The sequence below is a fragment of the Myxine glutinosa genome, chromosome 1 (genome assembly GCF_964187855.1).
Source record: "Myxine glutinosa chromosome 1, kmMyxGlut1.1, whole genome shotgun sequence".
Taxonomy (NCBI): domain Eukaryota; kingdom Metazoa; phylum Chordata; class Myxini; order Myxiniformes; family Myxinidae; genus Myxine; species Myxine glutinosa.
Window position 1 is genome coordinate 338,199,551 of NC_136261.1, and position 22,921 is coordinate 338,222,471.

Below are 22,921 nucleotides of genomic sequence, written 5' to 3' on the forward strand. Positions count from 1 at the left end.
CAACAAGACAGAAATGTTTCTATCAAATTTTGCAAACCCCTTAATGCAGGACAGCATGCACTGAAAATTTAAAGACCCTTACTTGTAATGATAGAAATAAGCAAGAAAACAATTAAGGACAGAAAGATAAATAGAAAATAAGCAGAAAATGCAAATGCGACACATCATTAACATAATGGGTACCTTAAGTACAGGTATTAGATGGACATTGATTGCAATGTGCTTTGATTAATTATTCACACAAAGAGAACACTGATAATTCATTTGAGACTTCAGAAAGCATAAAGTTTCTCGGTTGTTGTCTTGTTACTATATGCAGGAGGTTCTTCCAATATTCCCTCATACCTTCTCAGGTTTGGTGGGCTGCATCTGACCTTGGCTGGGTCGTTGGTCATTCCTACATCTGCTATGGTCCTCTGCTGCATGGCAACACGAGTGTCCTGTTTGAGGTGGGTCTTTCAACTACCGGATTGCAACTGTATGCTGCATTCATTTTCTGGGATATTTGAATATTATCTGGAATATTTTTGTTCAATATAAAATTGAGGCTTTTGGAAGAGCTAGAACGAAGAGCAGAAAAGCACAGAACAGCGAGAACATGGGAGAGCGGGGAAACACCAACAGTGGGACAGAGTGATCGGGAAGGAAGATTTGGGTGAGGGGAAGAATGAAGGAGCAAAAGGAGGGCAGAGCAGGTTGTGAGACAAGAGGTGAACAATCTGCACACAAGCTCAAGCACAAGAGGTAAGGGGCTGAAATAATAGGAAGGGAAAACAGGGGATGAAAGAGTGATGGGTTGAAAGATATTCCAAGTGTTATATCAGCTCCTGATTCAATAATAGTTTGTGGAGAGAGTTCTGCCCACCTCTCTGAAGGATATGTGATGCTATGGGAAAGGGTGGAGTCGTGAACAAAAATATAAGGAGATGAAATTGCTAATGAAGATAAGGAACAGGACTGGGCCCAAAACACTGCCTTGGGACAATCCATCCTCTAAAGTCTAAAGGGAGAGTGTATGAGAGGATCCTGTTAAGAGCCAAGTGCTGATTGATATCAAATCAGACAAAAACTAGAACGGCACTCAATGTTGGTTTTATTATACCAACACGCCTTTGTTGTTATTATATACTGTTAGGATTTTTAATTTCAGGTGATATTGTTGTTAAGATTTTTGTGTGATATGGAGATGACTTTAGTAAAAGGTAAAAATAAATGTTTGTGAAGGCGAAAGGAAGACGCGGCAAAGAGGCCGGAAGAGGAGAGAGGAGGAGCTCGGCAGAGAGGAGACGGCCATGAGAGAGATACAGCCGTGAATCGCATCGAGGCTGCGAGCGGACCTTTTTGATATTGGTCGCGAATGAGTTGAGGCTTCCCGGGAAAGGGATTGTCCGTAACATCGTCACATATTGCGAGTGCAATAAAACCTGTGACTCAGGTTTTATCACCAAGTGTGAGTTATTGTTGGAGGGAGCCAGCGTGTCCATTACAGGCCTATAACGCCATTTTGTCCTCGACGAGGTTGTCCACTTGGTGCATCTTATTTTGTCATTGGGATTCCCATATCGACATCATCGTGTGGATTTCCGTTGGTTTCCATATCGGCTCAATTCCCATATCGACCTCTCACCTTGTAACTCATCCGCCACGGTGCTGATACCTGCCTGTTCTCATAATTCTGCACGGCTTCAACCAGCGTGGGGATTCGTGCCCAGACTTTGGGGAATGTTACATTCCACTCACGTTTGGCGTATCGTGAGTTCATTGCTTTGAGAGCATTGGGGAATGATGGTACCATCATATGTATTGTTCATTTGATGCAAGTGACATTTTCATGGTACTTTCTTTAATAGTGTTATTATTGTGTATGTGAAAGTTCTTAATACAATTACATGTTTTGTTCTACAATTACATTGGTGTGGTTTTTCCATGGTTTATTAGAACGCTCAAAATAACAAATCTTTCTGCCGTGTTCCCTCTCGAGAATCTGAGGTGCACCGTAACCGGGATTTGGGGAGAACACGTAACAGTAGGTTAAATGATTGTGTATGATGGAATGTTTGCTGACATGTAGATTGGAGGATGGGTGGAATTCCCTTCTTGGATATTTGTTTTTGTATATCTCTGTCTGTCTAATACCTTACAATGACAGAGTAAACAGTAGAATGACTCAAGACTCAGTGCATTGCAAAGCAGAAGATTAGGGTGTGGGAGAGTAAATAAGTAAGGAGTAAGTGGTGGTGGGAGAGGGTGGGTGTGTTGAATTCGTAATTGTCGACAGAGACCAATGAAACCCTTGTTGGTAGGAATGTTTAAGGGCAATTTTCAAATGTCTATAATTGGTATCTGTTGGAATGTGGCAAGCAGCCGCCATCAATTGCTTACCATTTGCAAAAGACACAGAGGAATCTTTAGCATCTACCAGAAATGAATGGTGACAGACAAGTCCGCAGCTGAACCTCCCATCTACTTTGATGCTTTTTCATTCTTTTTCTGATGGTCTTACTAAACATGGTTGTTAAATGTCCTACTGTGTCCTTCAAAAAGAGTAGATGAGCTATTGCCGGAACCTTGGCCAAATTCGAAATTCCTGCCTTAACTGTTGCTCGGGGAGTGATGGCAAACTACCCAGCATGTCCCCAGGCCAAGAAACTGCTTCGGAGGAACCAGAGTATGGTACATCAGTCAGTCACAAATCCCCAAGTGATTCTCAGTGACCAGTTTTACTCACCTGGTGTTATGATGGAATGGGTGGATAAATTGCCTGATTGGGTTTGTGGACCCTTAATTTTGATGAGGGCTCTATCATAGGGGATCATATCTTTATATTTTACAGACATCAGTGGTTCAAAGCCTAAATAACACACAATATGGATACCATGTTCTGGCAAAAGGATGGTACACCTCCCTTATTGGGGGAAGTTAATTGGATGAGGTGTACCCTCAATATTGGATCAGCACCAAGTGTGGCCAATATGGCCTGCATGTGCCATGGCATAGAGTCCACCAGCATCTGAAATTCTGCAGGAGGGATGCGGCACCATTCATACATGAGAAAGTGAATCAACTCACACCTGTTTGAAGGAGGTGGAAAACACCGTCTCAGATGTCGTTCCAGAATATCCCATAAGTACTCGATTGGGTTCAGACTTGGTGACTGATAAGGCCATGGCATATGGATAACATCATTGTCATGCTCATGAAACCATTGGGCCACCACCTCTTGCAGCCATGCTAGCCATAATTATAGGCAACCAGGCATGTGCAGCAGTTTTATAAATGACCTTAAGCATGTTGGGATGTTATTTGCTTAATTAGCAGATGGGCCACACCTGTGTGGAAGACATTGCTTGGTATCCCTCATTTACCCAGCTGTTTCCATGTTTTGTCCACTACCTGTAGATCACTTTCATTAATCAAATAGAAACACTATTTCATGCCACAAACAAATATATTTGCATACAGACACCTGGAACGTGTCGACATTGAAGGGAAACATTTTGAGCACCGACAGTATGTTAGCAACCTAATTTCAATGATACACTGCACAAGATAAACACCTTAACTTTACTTGGTACTTTTGGATCACCCTGAATATTTTACTTCATTGAATGAGCTTGCAATAAATTTTTTTTTTACCTATTGCATCCCTTGGAGTGAACAGATTCCTCACTTGTTGGTCCTTTTATATCAGTGGGTTGAGCATTGACATTATTTTCATTGTTATTGCAAAATTGAAAATAGGATGAAACTGTTGTTGTTTGAATATGACACCATATTATTGTTGTTGAACACACCAAGTTGTCATGATCATTTAAGAAGTATTAATCATGAATTTGTTTCTTGATGTTGTTGTCCACTCTTGTTTAGGGCAAACCAATTGGAACGCCCAACACTGGGGCTTACTTTCGAGTGCTGTCAGAGCACAACGTTGCTGCGATGTTCACCTCTCCAACAGCTCTTCGCATCATCCAACAGCATGACCCAGATGCCATACTTGCTCAGATGTACAACTTAGAAAAGTAATTTGCACAATGCCAACACTCCCATTCGTGTAAAAATCTTCAACTCATGCAGTTATAAGATTTTTTTTTTAAATTACAGGTTCTAATTGGTAGCATGTTTTGACTTTTGTGACTTCACTTTGGCAATTTCAGAATTTTTAGAAACTGAAGACAAGGCTCATTTGAGAGTTGGAGGACAACACCTAATATATAACCAGTAACTAGAACATCACTCGGTTGAGAGCACGTACCTCCGCCAGGCTAAACAATTTATGGTTTGTATCCCACTGATAGACAGGATCTGGATCCGACATGAAACAAAATCTAATCGGCTTTTTTTTTTCTTTTTTCTTTTTTTGTATACTGAATCGAGGCTCGTGAAAGAGCTAACATTTATTTCACAAACAAATCAACCAGACAAACAAAATATACAAAAAGAGGGAGCGGAAGACAAGATGGGGAGAGAAGGGGAAGCACACAACCACAACATTTGAGAGCAGGGAGAAGTGTGGGAGGGAGAGGGCTTGGGGGCAGGAGGCGTGGGAAGGGGAGGGGGAGGAGGGGGGAGAGGTATAAAACACAAGGGGACCGAAATTAGTGGGGGTAGAAAAGATCAAGGTTTTGGATGGGGGAGGATAAGAGATGGTGGTGAACAGCTGTTTTAAAGACCTGGAGGGTGGAGTGAGATTGAAGAGAGTGAGGGAGTTTGTTCCAGAGGCGGAAGAAAAGAGGAATGAAGGAGTGAAGGTGAGCAGAAAGTCTTGATTTTGGCAGTTTAACCATAAGACGGTTGCAGGCAGATCTTGTGCGACCTGTAGGAATATTTGGGGGACAGAGCCCAGAGAGGGCTGGGGGGGCAAGGCCAGAGAGGAGTCGGTAGAAGACGGAAAGACCACCAACCTGCCTGCGGTGAGTGAGTGAAAGGCCCTTGGAGTTAGCTTCATCGCGGGAGATTCCAATGATTCTGAAAGCTTTGGTTTCAACAGCGTGAAGACGGGCTCGGTGTGAAGCAGGAGCACCAGACCAGAGGGGAGAGCAGTATTCCATAGAGCTGCGGATGAAAGCCTTGTATGTGGTGAGGAGCTCAGGTGTGCCAAGGAAGGACTTCGCACGACGGAGGATGCCCAGTCGGCGACTGGCTTTGGAGGCCAGATTTGAAATGTGGTTTTCCCAGGAAAGATCATGGCAAATAGTGAAACCCAAAAGCTTGAGTGACAGAACTTCTTGGAGAGGATTATTCAGAAAGTGGATGGGAGGGTTTTCCAGTCGGTCTTTTCGGAGAGACATCGTAAGAGTGTGAGATTTATCAGGATTGAAAGACATGTTCCATTTGTTTGCCCAGTCTGTGATTTTGTCCAGGTCTGCAGAGAGTGAGGAGGCTGCAGACTGCCGATCTGAGGGATGAGGAATGGAGCGACAGAGAGTAGGGTCGTCAGCAAAGAGATAGAGAGGATTTTCAAGAGAGTCAGAGAGATCATTGATGAAGACCAGAAAAAGCACAGGGCCCAGAACACTACCTTGGGGAACTCCAGCCTGAACAGGAAGAGGAGGTGAGAGAAATCCATTCAGGGCCACACGTTGACTACGACCAGAGAGGACGTCCGCCAGCCATGCATGGAGATTTCCATGGATACCAAAGGAGGAGGGTTTGGTGAGCAGAGCAGGGTGCCAGACCGTATCGAAGGCACGTGAAATGTCAAGGGAGACAGCTCTACTTTCCTGTTTGGCGTTGAGGACCTCCATCCATTGTTGAGAAAGCAGAAGCAGCATGTCCAGTGTAGAGTGACCAGGTCTGAAACCAAATTGATGATCAGAGATCAAGCCATTGGAGAAGAGGAAAGATTTCATATCTGAAGCAATGATGGATTCCATGACTTTGCTGATAATTGGGAGAAGGCTGATTGGTCTGTAGTTGCTGGGATCTGTTTTTGCACCTTTTTTGTGCAAAGTGGTGATGTTGGCTGATTTCCAAGCAGATGGCAGATGACCTTGAGGAAAAGAGAGGGTGAAGAGAACAGAAAGAGGGAGTGAAAGAGCGGAAGAACATGATTTTAGGACCCGTGGGCTGATGCCGTCAGGACCAGTTGCAGAATCAGAGTCGAGGGTTGACAGAAACTTTTCCACCTTGTCAGGAGGAAAGGACACAGAGTCCAGGAGCAGCTGGGTACGATTGGGTATGGTGGGTACAGAGAGGGATGGGTTTGGGACACAAGATTTAGAGGCAAACACAGAGTTGAGGCATTCAGCTTTTTCACGTGCGGAGTCAGCCGTTAAGCCGTTTGAGGTGAGGGAGGGGATGGAGGGGGAACAAACACCAGAAACAGATTTGACCAGACACCACCAGGATTTGGAAGAGGGAGACAGATAAGAGAGTTCGGTCTTGAGAACGGTGAGATATTGTTTCCTGGCTCTCCTGAGGGTGGACACACACTTGTTTCGGGCTTTGTGAAAGGAAATGAGATTTCCTTCCGTTGGATTTGCTTTCCAGGAGACGAAAGCAAGTTGTTTCAGGGTAACAGCCTCACCACAAGATCCCGTGTACCATGGACGGGAGGAAGGGTATGACAACTAAAGACGAGATGGGATAAATCTGTGCATGAGAGAGAGCAATTTACTTTGAAAGAATTCCCAGGATGAGTTGATGTCAGAGGCGGTAGAGATGGGAGACCAGTCCAGATGATTGATGGCTGCTTGAAGACCGTGCCAGTTGGCCTGAGTGAAATGCCAGACTCGTCGACACTGAGGAGGCTCTCTGAGAATGGTCAGAGAGATGTCCACCTTGACAAGCACATGATGAGATGAGCCGATTGGAGCAGAAGAAGAGCAGCAGACATTTTCAGGGAAGTTTGTCATAACCAAATCCAGAAGAGAAGATGCTCCGTTGACTGAGATCCGGGTCGGGAAATTGACAGATTGTGTCAGTCCCAGTGAGTCGCAGAAGTCCTTTGCTGAAGAGCCATGGCTGGTGAGAGAGGTACCCACACCCAGCCAACTGGCATGGTGACAATTGAAATCACCACATATGAGGAAGAGAGAGTTGGGATGGGTAGATAAAAGTTGGTCCATATTATCAGACAGCGAGATGTAGATGGAGTCATCGCTGTTTGGTGGACGGTACAACACACATATGAACAAAAGGTGGGAGAGAAAGGGAAGCCGTAGCCAAAGGTATTCCTGGGGGTGAGGTGGAGAGAGGGCAGTGGAGGGCGAGTGAGGAAGAGAGTTTTTTTATAAAGATAGCAACCCCACCTCCAGGACGAGGCTCAGGTCTATCATACCGGAGGAGGGAGTAACCTGGGAGAGATACCAAGGCATCAGAGACATCATGAAGGAGGAAAGTTTCTGTTAAGCAGATCATATCTGGTTTGTCAGAAGCAACCTGTATGGAGAGATCAGTCAAGTTTGAGCGAAGGCCCCGGATGTTTGAGGTCCATACTGTTAAAGAAGAGGAAGGGGGAGCATCGGGTCCAGAACGGGGGGGGGGGGGGGGAGGGGTAGGGTAAGATGTGGAAGAGGAGGAAGAGGTAGGGAGAGCTGTTGAAGGGGTGTCAGAGATTTCAGAATAGCTTGGAGAAAGGGAAGAATGGGGCGGACAAAAGGTTTGATGGAGATTGGGTGAGGCACAGTGAGGTGTTATTTGAGGAGGGGGGCAGAGCGAGGCAGAAGGTTGGGGGAGATGAAGGTGAAAGTTGGAAGGGGGAAGAAGCAGGGAGGATGCTTTGAGGAGGGGTGAGAGGGGAGTCTAGTAGGGGAGGAGCGAGGGAGAGTCTCGGAGGGGAGGGGTGTGGGAGGAGTTTAGGAGGGAGGGGAGGGAAGGGGCAAGGGGGGAGATTTGAAAGGGATGGGTGATGGGGAGGATTTGGAGGGGAGGGGTGAGATTGGATTTTGAAAAGTGTACGATTCATGGGAAACGAACATTTTTTGCAAAATGAGTTTGAGACCTTCGAGTCAAAAATACGTTTGAGGACACTGAAGGAGGGGTGGAGTTCTGGATAGTTTACGGAATGTAGAAAGGAGGAACTGTAAGAAATGGTATTATATATATTTTTTGGAATGAATAGATTTGGTGAGCAAGACGAAAGCATCCTTTTGTAGGAAAAGAAGAAAAGGGTGTTATAATATATGAGAGAAAATAGTTGTTCAGGGGAGAGATTATACATTTCTAACCACGTGATCACGAACGAAGAACGAACGAACAAATAAGAACAACAAATAAACGAATAAGACCTGGGAAGGAAATATTTTTTTGGGGCTTTTTTTTTTTTTTTGTGAGTACAGATATTAAACAAGGAGGTACGGGGTGAACGACTGGTACGAAACAGAGAACGAAAATAATTGCAGCGCATTCGACGAATCGCTGAGAGAAAAACAAAACCACAAGGTCGGAGACGGTACGGTAGCCAAAGCCTACGAGTACTAGGCCGCAGAATACTCGATACGCATTAACCGACGATTGTGTATACATGTACGAAAAATTAGCACCGAAAATTTTCCAAAAGATACGCTATAGGTACATACACCGAAAGATAGATACAGTCTTGACAAAAACACAATTGAGAAAGATCACTTAGCTTTGAAAGCGTGAGCGCATGGAACAGCTTCGAAAAGACGTGACCTCGCCGTGATCTCGCGAGATCTACATTTTCTTGTCATCTAACCAACTTATCCACCAAGTTCAGTTACAATCCCTGTACAACGTTTTAAAACATTGTGCTACATAATTATCGTTTTTGGCACCATCTCTCAATGATGAAGGATCACTTTGAAAAAAAAATTTTTTTCTCGCATTCGGATATGTATCCAGATCTTCACCAAATCGAATCAATTCGTAATTATCACGTGCCCAATCTGTCCACCAAGTTTCGTCCGAATCCATGCACAACTTTTTGAGATATCATGCTATTTATCGTTTTTTGCCATATCTGTCAATATTGAAGAATCACTTTTTAAAAAATTCTCAGATCCAAATCCCGATCTTCACCAATTTCTAATCATTTCGTTCTTGTCACACTTCCAACATATCCACCAAGTTTTGTCCAAATCTGTCCACAACGTTTTGAGACATCCTGCTATATATCATTTGTTGCCGTATCTCTCAATGGTGAAGTCTCAAAATCTTTCAATGGTGAAGAATCACTTTAAATAATTCTCGGATCCGAATGTTCACCAATACCTAATAATTTCATCCTTGTCACATAACCAACCTCTCCACCAAATTTCATACTAATCCATCCACAACTTTTTGAGATATTATGTTCACAGACAGACAGACAAACAGCAGTGAAAACATTACCTCCATCCACCTTCAGTGGCGGAGGTAGATAGATTTAAACATTGACGTAAAAAAAATTTCAATGGAATAATTTCAGTCTTCCCAAGACATGCCCGACCACTACATAGGGCGACTATAATATTTAATATGACACCGGATACATTCAGGCATATACTTTTCTCCCTATTTTGTGTAAGATCATTAAAATTCTGGACGTTAGTTATAATTTAAAATTTTTGAAGGAGGTTGTGTTCTTAATCTATTTGTACATCCAGGTTTCAGACGCTGTTTGTGGCTGGAGAGCATTGTGATGCCAAGAGCCTTAAGTGGGCAAAAAGTGTTTTCAAGGTTCCTGTTCTTGACCATTGGTGGCAGACTGGTGAGTTGACGTAGGTTGAAAGTAATTGAAAACTGATGAAAGAAAAAAGTAAAGAAGGCTCTGACACTCAAAGGGTCTTGATGAAAGGGTAAACATGGGGAGAGGCCTCAGCGGAAGGCCTCCAGCCTGGATTTGAATCCCGACGCGGCTTTAAAGGGTCATCTTGGTGTTTCACCGGCAGGGTGATTCATCAATGTGTGTGCCGTCCCTCGGATGGATGTTAAACTGGACGTTCCTTCCGCGGTGCATATGAAAACGAAGATTCATGGATCCTGTTCAATTGCCTAAATATCAATGATGAACCGGAAGTGACGTGTGGTGAAGAACATTCGCCATGAGGTGATCATTCGAGTCTGAAGTTCCTTGTTCATTACTGTCAATAAATTACAAGAGTTGAATCAAGAGTTTACTAGAGTAAGAAGGAACTGCAAATGAAAGGTTCCAACATTTTATTTATATATTGTTTGCTGAGCTTTTAATTTTGGTTAACAATATTCTTTCGGTATGAAGTCTTCTGAAATGTTTTTCAGTTAAGTTAGAATATTCTAAATTTCATTTTCAACAGCTTCCGGGGCTCTGCTGCTGATCGAGCCCACTGGGGAAACTTAGATCTCTTTCATGTGCCCCACAATAAAAATTCCTCACAATGCCAGTGCCCGTGTCATGCGAGTATTGTCCTTTGGCCCCAGGCGTCGCAAACCCTAACAAGAAAAAGAGCAATCAGAGATTGCAAACCCTCACCAGGATGTATTTTCAGTGGTTTTAAGGTTTTTGTGTGAAAACAAATATGGCGGCCGAACCACGTGACCGATGACGTCATCATATATTTTTTTCCCTAAACTAATTTATTACTACATTATGCTCAAGAAATTTCATCTTGAATGGATGAAGTTTTGTACTTGTCGAATTATGACGTCATAATGGAGGCACCTACGACATCATCATTAACATATTTTATTCCCCATGGAGAGTTCTTTACAATGAGCCATGTCTCAATTTTTCTATTCAGCCCTTTTGGAGATATAGAGGTGCAAACTTTTTCGGTTTTTCCAAGATGGCGGCCGACCCACGTGACCAATGACGTCATAATTTTTTTTTCTCCACCAGTTTATGCCGACATGGCGCTGAAGAAATTCCTCTTGATTGGATGAAGTTTTGTACTTATCGAATTATGACGTCATAATGGAGGCACCTATGACATCATCATTAACATATTTTATTCCCCTTGGACAGTTCTTTACAATGAGCCATCTCAATTTTTTTTATTCAGCGCTTTCCGAGATATAGAGGTGCAAAGGTTTTCGATTTTCCAAGATGATGGCCGAACCACGTGACCTATGACGTCATAATTATCATTAAAAAAATTATACAGGTGGAGTTGCACCTATGGTGAAAATTTCCTGTCAATCGGACCAATGGTTGCAGAGAAAATCATATTTATTCTGTGCGGACAAACAAACAGACAAACAAACGGACTCAAATGCAATACCCTCTCCTCTGGCGAGGGTAATAAATAACTACGCTACTGCCTATGACGTTAGAGTTATCACTAAAATAATCTCTATGGGGATCCATACTAAGTTTAAAGTTTTGCATCGACAACTGGTTGCAGAGAAAACTATAGATGTGGACACACACAGAGACACATAATGACACACCTTTGGAGAGCAAGGTAGGCAGACAGATTGGAGGGCACAGTGGGATGCCAGACTGTATCGAATGCTCGAGATACACTACATAACAAAAAGTATGCGGACACCCCTTCTAATTGGTGGGTTCGGCTGTTTCAGCCACACCCATTGCTGACAGGTGTATATAATCAAGCACACAGCCATGCAATCTCCATATACAAACATTGGCAGTAGAATGGGCCATACTGAAGAGCTCAGTGACTTTCAACGTGGCACCGTCCTAGGATGCCACCTTTCCAACAAGTCAGTTCATCTAACTTCTGCCCTGCTGGAGCTGTCCCGGTCAACTGTAAGTGCTGTTATTGTGAAGTGGAAACGTCTAGGAGCAACAACAGCTCAGCTCACAGTGATAGGCCACACAAGCTCACAGAACGAGACTGCCGAGTGTTGAAGCATGTAGCACGTAAAAATCGCCTCTCCTCAGATGCAACACTCACTGCCGAGTTCCAAACTTCCTCTGGAAGCAAAGTCAGCACAACAACTGTTCGGCGGGAGCTTCATGAAATGGGTTTCCATGGCTGAGCAGCCGCACACAAGCCTAAGATCACCATGCGCAATGCCAAGCGTCAGCTGGAGTGGTGTAAAGGTCACCACCATTGGACTCTGGAGCAGTTGTAACACGTTCTCTGGAGTGATGAATCACGCTTCACCCTCTGGCAGTCCAACGGACAAATCTGGGTTTGGTGGATGCCAGGGGAACGCTACCTGCTCGAATGTATAGTGCCAACTGTAAAGTTTGGTGGAGGAGGAATAATGGTCTGGGGCTGTTTTTCATGGTTCGGGCTCGGCCCCTTAGTTCCAGTGAAGGGAAATCTTAACACTACAGCACTCAATGACATTCTAGATGATTGTGTGCTTCCAACTTTGTGGCATCAGTTTTGGGAAGGCCCTTTCCTGTTTCAGCATGACAATGCCCCCATCCGTGCACAAAGCGAGGTCTATACAGAAATGGTTTGTCGAGATCGGTGTGGAAGAACTTGACTGGCCTGCACAGTCGCATGTCCAAAGTGGAGTGACCGGGTCTGAATCCAAATTGATGATCTGAATGCACGATGAACCGGAAATGATGATGCTGAACCTGTAGTAGTGACGTGCAAGTGATGTGAGTGAAGTGCTGGAGAAGAGATGCCGTTAAACTGCTGAGCGGAACTGCCTGCTCTTGCTGTCTGTTACTTTCCAAACGTTATAAACCATTGTTAGCAGGAAGCTCATGGTTTCTCTCTAAACTGTGGTCTATTTCGTGTTCCCAAAATGGTGCTTTGTTGATGTAAGCAGACACCACCTGTAGTTTATGAACCTTTAGTCATGGTTAAAATCATTCTCTTGTGCTGCACATTCCATTGTACATTTGATTTACTTTCTTGCCTTAAAGCTGAAGTACTGTACACTGTGTGTGTGTGTGTGTGTGTGTGTGTGTGTGTGTGTGTGTGTGTGTGTGTGTGTGTGTGTGTGTGTGTGTGTGTGTGTGTGTGCTGCTTTGTGTAATCTTGTGCTGGGAAAGGTTCTATTCTGGTTACTTATCATTGTGCAGTGGGTGATACTTGAGCATATGTGTGTTAACGTTCAGTGAATACGAGGGTGCCATGCTTTTTGTTGAAAGGTCGGAGTGGGGTAGATTTGGGGCTGGAGTATGCAGGATGTTTTTATTTTAATTGTAAACGAATGCAAAAAAATTAAGGTGGGGGAATTTCCCCCCCCTCCCTGTGCCCCCACAAACTCCGTCAGTGCATCTAGTTTCTGAGGTGGTACGAAGTGATGTTGCAGCTCCACATCAGTAAGAGCTCTCCTGCTACCAAGAACGACTAGTTGATGTGGGCATGGAAAGTCAAAGATGCAAATCTAACACAAATAAGTTCATTGATGCATATATGCTATGGCGAGCTTCTCCATGCCCAGGGCTGATGAAACGAAACAGGTTTTCGACCTCAATAACTAATTAAAGGACTGAAAGAGGGGGGCAACCATGAGACCCTTACACCTTTACACACGCAGACAGATATACAGCACAAAATTCTATAAAGATGTTTAGTGGGAGATTAATCAACTGTCACTTGCTACCTCTCAGTCTCACAGACCACATCGATAGGTAATAGGTTGTAGACAGCAACCGCCCAGGGTGGTACTACCGTTCTGACTTAGGAGCGTTAAAGTGGTGCTCGGAACCATCTTACACTCTCCTTGTCAGGATTCCTGGTCTTACTTTCTGTCTCACTCAAACTATCGCTACGGGGTAGCTTCAATCTCTCTTTCTCACAAATAAACATCATACACGTTTCATCATACACTTTTCTTCTCTATTATTTAAGGCCTGGCCTCAATGACGGCTATACAGTCCATGCCTGGAGCCTCCAACATAAAAAACAAAAAAACATGTTCTTGCATTTTTTTCAATGGCTGGAAGTATTAGCTAGGCCAAGTTGGATCAGCATTTTATAAGATGGTAGAAATATCCTGGAAATATATCCCTGTGTAGTCAATGATTCTCCGACACTCAAATAACTCCTTACAATACCAAGCAAATTATGGGTCACTACCGGTATTTACGGAAGATGTTGATATGGCACCCACCATCTATGGTTGTGGTTCCCTTGGAACATGCTACGGTGTTATTATCAAAAGATTTTGTTTCTACTTTTCATAATTCTTCCACTCCCTCCCAACCTCCCCCAGAAACCGGTTCTGCTATCACAGCAACTTGTGTTGGACTGGGGGGATTCCTGAACCCTCCCTCTGGACAGTGTGGAAAAGCTGTGCCTGGATTTGATGGTATTTTTTACCTGGAAGGAACACAAAACTTCACCTATAATATTCAAAGTACGATATAACATTCGTTTTATTAACTGAAGCAAACACGGTGTTGGTTTATCGGTTAATGTGGCTGGATTGAGATCTCAGGGTCCTGGGTTCGAGCCACTGCCAGGCTGTTGAATTAACACCAGCTGGGTTGACTCAGCCTGTCATCCTTCCAAGGTTGGCAAAATGAGTACCAACTTGCTGGGAAGAATGAGCCATTCATGTATCCTGCGTCGGAGCGGTGACCTGTCCAGGATTGTGCCCAATAGCCTAGGAAACGGATTTGTCAGCCATGAAGCATCATGGATAAATATCTTGGGTTTGAGGCCCTGTTGTGCTGTTGACATACCACCAGGTGGGTTGACTCAGCCTGTCGCCCTTCCAGCCCACGTTGTTTGTTGTTACTTGTGTAATATGGAATTATACACCTGGCCCAGTGCATGCGGACACTCCGCAGCATGGCCCAGTGCATGCAGACACTCCGCAGCATGGCCCAGTGCATGCAGACACTCCGCAGCATGGCCCAGTGCATGCAGACACTCAGCAGCATGGCCCAGTGCATGCAGACACTCAGCAGCATGGCCCAGTGCATGCAGACACTCCGCAGCATGGCCCAGTGCATGCAGACACTCCGCAGCATGGCCCAGTGCATGCAGACACTCAGCAGCATGGCCCAGTGCATGTAGACACTCTGCAGCATGGCCCAGTGCATGCAGACACTCCGCAGCATGGCCCAGTGCATGCAGACACTCCGCAGCATGGCCCAGTGCATGCAGACACTCCGCAGCATGGCCCAGTGCATGCAGACACTCCGCAGCATGGCCCAGTGCATGCAGACACTCCGCAGCATGGCCCAGTGCATGCAGACACTCCGCAGCATGGTCCAGTGCATGCAGACACTCCGCAGCATTGTCCAGTGCATGCAGACACTCCGCAGCATGGCCCAGTGCATGCAGAAACTCCGCAGCATGGCCCAGTGCGTGCAGACACTCCGCAGCACGGCCCAGTGCATGCAGACACTCCGCAGCACGGCCCAGTGCATGCAGACACTCCGCAGCATGGCCCAGTGCACTTGGGTGATCCGTCTATTATCTCTCGTCTGTCTCACCCAGTTACCTTTCACCCTTGACTTCTCCCCTTTCACTGCTCTCGGTGCCATACCACATACCTGCAGCCTGTCATCACCTTTACAACATGTTTACCTTTCACCATTGACATCTCCCCTTTGGCTTATTTTCACAATGGCACATCAGCACCTCTGCCCTTGTCTGTGGCAGTAGCGTGGTCCGTGCTTTATCCTGTCATGACACTTGAATAATAATTTGGAGTCAAATGCTCTCATGTTTTGTCACATGGTATCTCAGCCACTGATACATGACATAGCTTGACGACAAGGACAGTGAGAAAATATTGAATTGAAAAAAGTTGAACACATGTACTACATTGCTGTCCATTAATTGAGGCATTCTTGCCCCGCATCACTGGTGGTGTTGAGAAACGCATCCTTGGCCGAAAGGAACTATTAACAGTTGGAGAAAGAAGCAACGTTCATGGTCTGGGGTATGATGAACTTTCGCCATATTCAAAAACATTTATAGTCAATAATAACGAGAAGCCTTTGAAGACTTTAGGTGATGCAAAGGGGATACCAACCAGGGCATTCAGGCAGGATCCAGAAACCCTGATGCTCTTGGTTCACAGCTACAACTACAAGCTGAGAACACAGCTATGTCATGTGGATGGGCTGTGCCACTCCTGCTTTGCGACTTCCAAAGCAATGTCGGCTCCTCCTAGCAGAGACAATATATCTCATGGGATTCCTCTCCATTACACCTATGAATTCAGGGCAGGGCACATTTTATATCAAAATGAACACAGTCCTGTGTAAGCTAATTTTCTGTCGACTTGTTTGCCTGTCATTGAGGAACAAGAATGACCGCACTGTGGTCACAACGTATGATAAAATCCGGTAACGGGCCGATTGGGAAATGTGCATTTAAATCACTCTTAAAAGATGAGCAGCGCGATTGGGAAATGCACATTTAATGCGCTATTCAATAATTTGCATAACGTAATGCTTGATTACCGTGCGTTCTGATGGGCTTGATTAATCCTTGAAATCATTCACCATATGATTAGATTTTCGGGATCCCTCATCGTTAATAACGCTCAACACAAACAAAGCCAAATCTTTTAGTAATTTGCGTAACATAACGGCTTGATTACGTAACATAATGGCTTGATTACGTATGTAACGTTTTTGTACTTTCTGACATACCATGTGTTCTGATGTACCTTGCGTTCTGACAGGCTTGATTAAATCTTACTATTATTCGACATATGTTTAGATTTTTTGGGTTCCCTCATGTCAATAACACTCGAGCCAAATAAAGCCAATGGAAATCTGATACAACAAACCCGGTAGTTTATAATCAGCAGAGGCCTAGAGGCCTAAAATGTTAGGCCCACCAGAAAACCAAGATGGCGGCCATATCATTTCTTCTCGTTGCTATGGTGGGTGGAGTCTAGCAACAGATGTGGGTGTGGTCTGGCAGCTCTCTGACCAATGGATGTACATTTCAAACAAGTACAAAAAGTTTTAATTAAAACAAAACCGGCGTCGATGTTACACAATGCCTAGATGCAGCTGTGCCTATAACGTCGATGTTATAGGCACAGGACATTCCTATTGATTCGATTACTTGATGTTATTTTTGTGCAAAGTGAAAATATATCTCGGCAATTTCCCGTGTGTGGCGACGAATTTTTAATATATCTCGGCATTTTCCCGTCTGTTATTTCAGGCGGTGTATGACTGACCATGCCGCGATTTAAAAAAAAAAATCTCGGCAATTTCCCGTGTGTGGCGACACGTGAACGAAGCTATGCTCCTCTCTCCACATTATTGTGACGACGTATAAATTAAATATTTCATCGTGACGATTGTCATCAAATGGACGAATTTTTAATATATCTCGGCATTTTCCCGTCTGTTATTTCAGGCGGTGTATAACTGACCATGCCGCGATTTAAAAAATATATATCTCGGCAATTTCCCGTATGTGGCGACACGTGAACGAAGCTATGCTCCTCTCTCCACATTATTGTGACGACGTATAAATTAAATATTTCATCGTGACGATTGTCATCAAATGGACGAATTTTTAATATATCTCGGCATTTTCCCGTCTGTTATTTCGGGCGGTGTATGACTGACCATGCCGCGATTTAAACAAAATATATATATATCTCGGCATTTTCCCGTCTGTTATTTCGGGCGGTGTATGACTGACCATGCCGCGATTTAAAAAATATATATGTCAATGGACTTGAAGTTACAGGCCTTTGAGAATTCATTTCGTTCTATAAAGGGCAACTTTCATCGGATTTTCTTCCCGTTTTTTTTCAACCGAGTCTAAAACTATGTTAGCGACTGTGAAAAATGAAATGATATATCGAATTTGATTTGAAATAAAACTGTGTGAGAGAGGAAGACACCACGGGCCTACAAAACAGGCCTCAAAGCTATGCGAGTTAATAAAATGGTGGATATTTGTTTATATGAAGCCTCTCCCACAATGGGTGGAGCTATGATTCCCAGAATGGGTGGAGCTTTGAGGTTTTGTCTTCTCTGCAAGAACAAGAAGAAGAAGAAGAAGAAGAAGAAGAAGAAGAAGAACAAGAACAACAGCAGAGGGCACTCTATGACCAGCGTCTTGCGACGCGGCTAAAAATGGCTCCTAACAACCACCCCAACAACAACAATAACAACAACCACAGCAGCAATGCAAAGCTCTTGTAGACCTGTGGCATGTCACAGCTAAAAACAATGTTCATTCTCCAAATGAAAGACAGAGATAAGCCTTCAGCATGGATTCATACTCTGGGGCAATGATGTGGTGGTACCCACTGGCTTAAGGTCCGTCGTTGTTGAAATCCTTCATGATGCCAATTCAGGAAATAATGAAGATGAGGTTGCTCACATGCAGTTGCATTTTCTGGTCAGGCATCAGTCACGACTTTAAACATGTGAAGGACATGTTTGAACTGTCAAAGTGCTTGTCCAGTTCCCAAACCTGCACCTCTTCATTCCTGGCAGTACCCCTGCCACCCATCACACTAAAATATGCCATTTAGTGTCTGTGTGTCCGTCTGTCTGATGAATTTTTGACGCCAATACATTCTGTCGTTACTTATCCAATCTCAACCCAACTTGACAGGATGACAAAGGGTTACATAATGAAGGTTGTAGCACAATCATTTGCCCCCCCCCCCTCCCCTCCCCAAGGAGGTTTTCTCCCCAGGGTGGGATTTCCCCACCATTGCCGTCAATGGGGTTGCACATTGAGGTGTATATAAATGTTAAATTAGCTTTATCGTGGCGTTTGTCCAAAGAAGAAGATTTAGCGTGGCGTTTTTCCAAAAACGCTTTTAATAACAAAGTTAATGATAATCGCATATTAATAATGTTATTACAAAACAATATCAGTACTAATAATGTCCCACTTCCCCAAAGCGTTTTTCCTGCAGTGATATCATGTATAAATAGCTTATTGTGGCGGACACAAAAGCCCACTGGCGTGGTGACATCATTCCACGCACCAAGTGGGCGGTGGCCACGCCCGAGGGGTAGGCGTGGCCTCATGATATACCCCGGGCGACCAGCCCGGAGGAGTTGAGTGTTACAGTGTAGTCTTACAATAAAGACGTTTACATGTTACCGCTTGTCCGCTTCCTCCTTGCTCACAAGCAGCGCGCGTAACGCCGCGCTTTACTGGTGACCCTCGACGTTGGATCTGCCGTAGCGATCCTTCCACACGCGACGCCATTGCAATGGCCAACGACAAGTCAATGGCGATTAAACTTCCCGAATTTTGGGAGGCCCAGGCCGAGGTCTGGTTCGTTCAAGCCGAAGCCCAATTTCAGCTTCGGCGCCTCACCAACGACGACCTGCGCTACTGCCATGTCGTCGCCTCCCTCGGGCCCGGCACGGCCGCTCGAGTTGTGTCCGTCCTTCGCCACCCACCGGACGGCCACAAGTACGAGGCACTCAAGCGGCTACTCCTAGCCACGTTCAGCCTCACGGACGACGCACGGGCCGACCGCCTCCTGGATCTCCCCGAGCTCGGTGAGACGTGCCCGTCGGTCCGAATGGACCATATGCTGTCACTGTTGGGCGACGAAGCCCCCGGTTCGCTATTCCGGGCGCTTTTCCGTCGCCAACTTCCAGCGCAGGTTCGCCTCGCGTTGGCCGGGACCGGGCTAACGGAACCCCGAGCATTGGCGGCCGAGGCGGACAAGTACTTCGCCGCTTCGGACACGCGGGCGAGCGTTGGCGTGGCCGTCACGGCCTTCGACGCTGCTGTTCCACAGCATCATCTTCTACAGCACGCTGAGTTTCAGCAGCATGCTGATACGCACCTCATGAACGCCGCCACGCCCCGCCCACCGCCGCGGCGAAAACCGCCACCGCGGGGAAACCCGTCGACTCCACCGGCCTGGCGGAGCCAGCCGCGCTCCTCCAGCTCCACCACCTGGTGCTGGTTCCACGCCAAGTTCGGCCACGAAGCTCGGCGGTGTCATCCGCCGTGCTCCTTCAACGGGTCGGGAAACGCCCGGGCCGGCGCTCAATTGTGGCGATGAGCGCCGGCCGTTCGAGCAGCCTGCTGTTCATAACGGACACCTTCTCCGGGCGCCGTTACCTGTGCGACACGGGAGCACAGGTGAGTGTCATTCCCACCGGCACGTCAGACAAGCACGCCGCGGGTGGGGGCCCCGCGCTGCTTGCCGCGAACGGGACGCCCATCCGTACGTACGGAAAACGCTGCCTCTCTCTGCGGTTTGGAGGGCAGGTTTTCCGATGGACGTTCGTCACCGCCGACGTGCCCATGGCACTGCTTGGCGCGGACTTCCTGTGCGCTAATGGGCTCCTGGTCGACGTCAAGCGCAGACGGCTTGTCCAGGCCGAGACGTTCAGCTCGCTCGCATGTGCGTTGCCCAGCTCAACGAGCGGCTTGCCAAGCGGCTTGCCGAACGATTCGGTTCCGGCCACGTTGGTCTGTACGCTTCCGGCAGCGGACGCATTCACCCGCCTCCTCGCCGGCTTCCCGGCCCTCACGCGGCCCACCTTCTCGGCGGGGGCCGTCAAGCACGGGGTGGCCCATCACATCCCCACCGTCGGGCCACCGGTCTACGCCCGGGCACGCCGCCTCGAGCCGACGAAGCTGGCGGTGGCAAAAGCGGAGTTCGCTACCCTGGAGCGACTCGGCATCGTTCGGCGCTCAGAGAGCGCTTGGGCGTCGCCGCTGCACATCGTGCCGAAGCCCGGCGGGGGATGGCGACCGTGCGGGGACTATCGCCGTCTCAATGACGCCATGACTCCCGACCGCTACCCCGTCCCCCACATTCAGGACTTTTCCGCCAGTTTGGCGGGCAGGTCCTTCTTCTCGAAGGTGGACCTCATACGCGGCTACCATCCGGTCCCCGTCAGGCCGGAGGACGTCCCGAAGACGGCGGTCATCACGCCATTCGGACTCTTCGAGTTCCTGCGCATGCCCTTCGGTCTGAAGAATGCGGCTCAGGCGTTCCAGCGACTGATGGACAGCGTCCTGCGCGACTTGGATTTTGTCTACGTCTACCTGGACGATATCCTCGTCGCCAGCGCGTCCCGCGAAGAGCACCTACGCCACCTCCGCACGCTCTTCGAACGCCTGGGCCAGCATGGCCTGATTGTGAACCCCGCAAAGTGCCGGTTCGGCGCCGCCACAATCGATTTTCTGGGGCACCGTGTCACCAGGCACGGAGCCGTCCCCCTGCCGGCCAAGGTGGAGGCGGTGAAGGGGTTTCCGCGCCCCCGCACGATCAGAGGGCTGCAGGAGTTCCTGGGCATGGTGAACTTTTACCATCGGTTCCTGCCCCGTATCGCCCAGCTCCTGCGCCCCCTGCACGAAGCTCTCCGAGGTAAGCCGGGCAAAGGCGACGTTACCTGGACCGAGCAGATGGACACGGCGTTCACGGGCGCGAAGCTCGCCTTGGCTAACGCCACCATGCTCGCGCACCCGGCGCCCGATGCACCGATCGCCCTCACCACCGATGCCTCGGACTACGCGGTGGGCGCGGTGCACGAGCAATGGGTGCGTGGAGCTTGGCAACCGCTGGCGTTCTTTAGCCGGCAGCTTCGCCCGCCCGAACGCCGTTACAGTACCTTCGACCGCGAGTTGCTCGGACTTAACTTGGCGGTCAGGCACTTCCGCCATCTGCTCGAGGGCCGGGCGTTCACTGCCTTCGTCGACCACAAGCCGCTGATCTTCGCGATGGGCAAGGTCACCGAGCCGTGGTCGGCCCGGCAGCAGCGTCACCTCTCGGCCGTGTCCGAGTACACGACGGACATCCAGCACGTCGCGGGGAAGGACAACCCGGTGGCGGATTGCCTTTCCCGGGCCGTCGCCCATGCAGTCCACCTCGGCATCGACTATGCCCGGATGGCAGCGGACCAGGCCGCTGACCCCGACGTCCAGGCCTTGCGGACCGCCGTCACGGGCCTCCGCGTCACCGAGGTGCCGTTCGACGGCGCGGGCGCGGCCCTCTTGTGTGACGTCTCCCTCGGGCGTCCTCGCCCCATTGTGCCCGCGGGCTGGCAGCGCCAGGTGTTTGACGCCATCCACGGCCTGTCCCACCCGGGCGCGAGGCCCTCCCAAAGGCTGATCGCCGACAAGTTCGTCTGGCATGGCCTCCGGAAGGCCGTCCGCGGCTGGGCCATGACGTGCCTCGCGTGCCAGCGCGCCAAGGTGCACCGGCACACCCAGGCCCCGTTGGCCCCGTTCACGGTGCCGGAACGCCGGTTTGACCACGTCCACGTGGACCTGGTGGGACCTCTGCCCCCCTCGCGGGGTTTCACCTACGTCCTCACCATGGTGGACCGCACCACCCGGTGGCCGGAGGCCGTGCCCTTGGCGTCGACAACGGCGGCCGATGTCGCGCAGGCTTTCATCGCCACCTGGGTCGCCCGGTTCGGCGCCCCCTCAGACATCTCATCCGACCGCGGCCCCCAGTTCACCTCGGAGCTCTGGGGGGCGGTTGCGCAGGGGCTCGGGGTCCGGCTGCACCGAACCACGGCCTACCACCCCCAGGCTAATGGCCTGTGTGAGCGATTTCACCGCTCATTGAAGGCCGCGCTCCGGGCCACCCTCCGCGACGGCGGCTGGGTCGACAGGCTCCCCTGGGTCCTGCTGGGCCTCCGGACGGCGCCCAAGGAGGACCTGCGCGCATCCGCGGCGGAATTGGTCTTCGGGCAACCGCTGCGGGTGCCGGGCGAGTTCCTCCCCGACTCCACGGCACCATGGTCTGCGGCACAGCAGCGCTCCGCTCTGCTAGAGACCGCCCAGAGGTTCGCCCCGGTGCCAACGGCATGCCACGGGCACCCACCGACGCACGTCGCCCCGGAGCTTCGCACGGCGGAGTACGTCTTCGTCCGCCACGATGCCCATCGGACACCACTGCGGCCCCCGTACGACGGGCCTTTCCGCGTGCTGGAGACTGGGGCGAAGCACTTCACCCTGGACATCGGCGGTACTCCTGACCGCGTTTCGGTAGACCGCCTCAAGCCGGCCCACCTCGATGTGGACCATCCACCGCCAGTGGCCCGACCCCCACGTCGGGGCCGCCCTCCTGCGGGCGGACCCCCGGCACCGCCCAGCCCCGTCGCCACGGCGCCCCCCGGTCCTGCACCTATCCCAGGGGCAGCCAGGGGCATCCCACCTGGTATCCCTGCACTCCGGACGCCGCC

General features: G+C 48.5%; 1 protein-coding gene across 3 annotated transcripts in view; it reads left to right on the forward strand.

Moving 5' to 3' along the window:
* The window catches only part of ACSS3 (acyl-CoA synthetase short chain family member 3), a 168,417-nt gene that overhangs the window by 64,883 nt on the left and 80,613 nt on the right, over window positions 1–22,921 (forward strand). For all 3 annotated transcript variants that reach the window (XM_078769818.1, XM_068097927.2, XM_068097931.2), the window contains exons 7-10: window positions 354–449; window positions 3,868–4,019; window positions 9,549–9,652; window positions 14,014–14,109. In XM_078769818.1, the coding sequence (XP_078625944.1) occupies window positions 354–449; window positions 3,868–4,019; window positions 9,549–9,652; window positions 14,014–14,109 (448 nt within the window). The remainder of the gene's footprint in view (window positions 1–353; window positions 450–3,867; window positions 4,020–9,548; window positions 9,653–14,013; window positions 14,110–22,921) is intronic.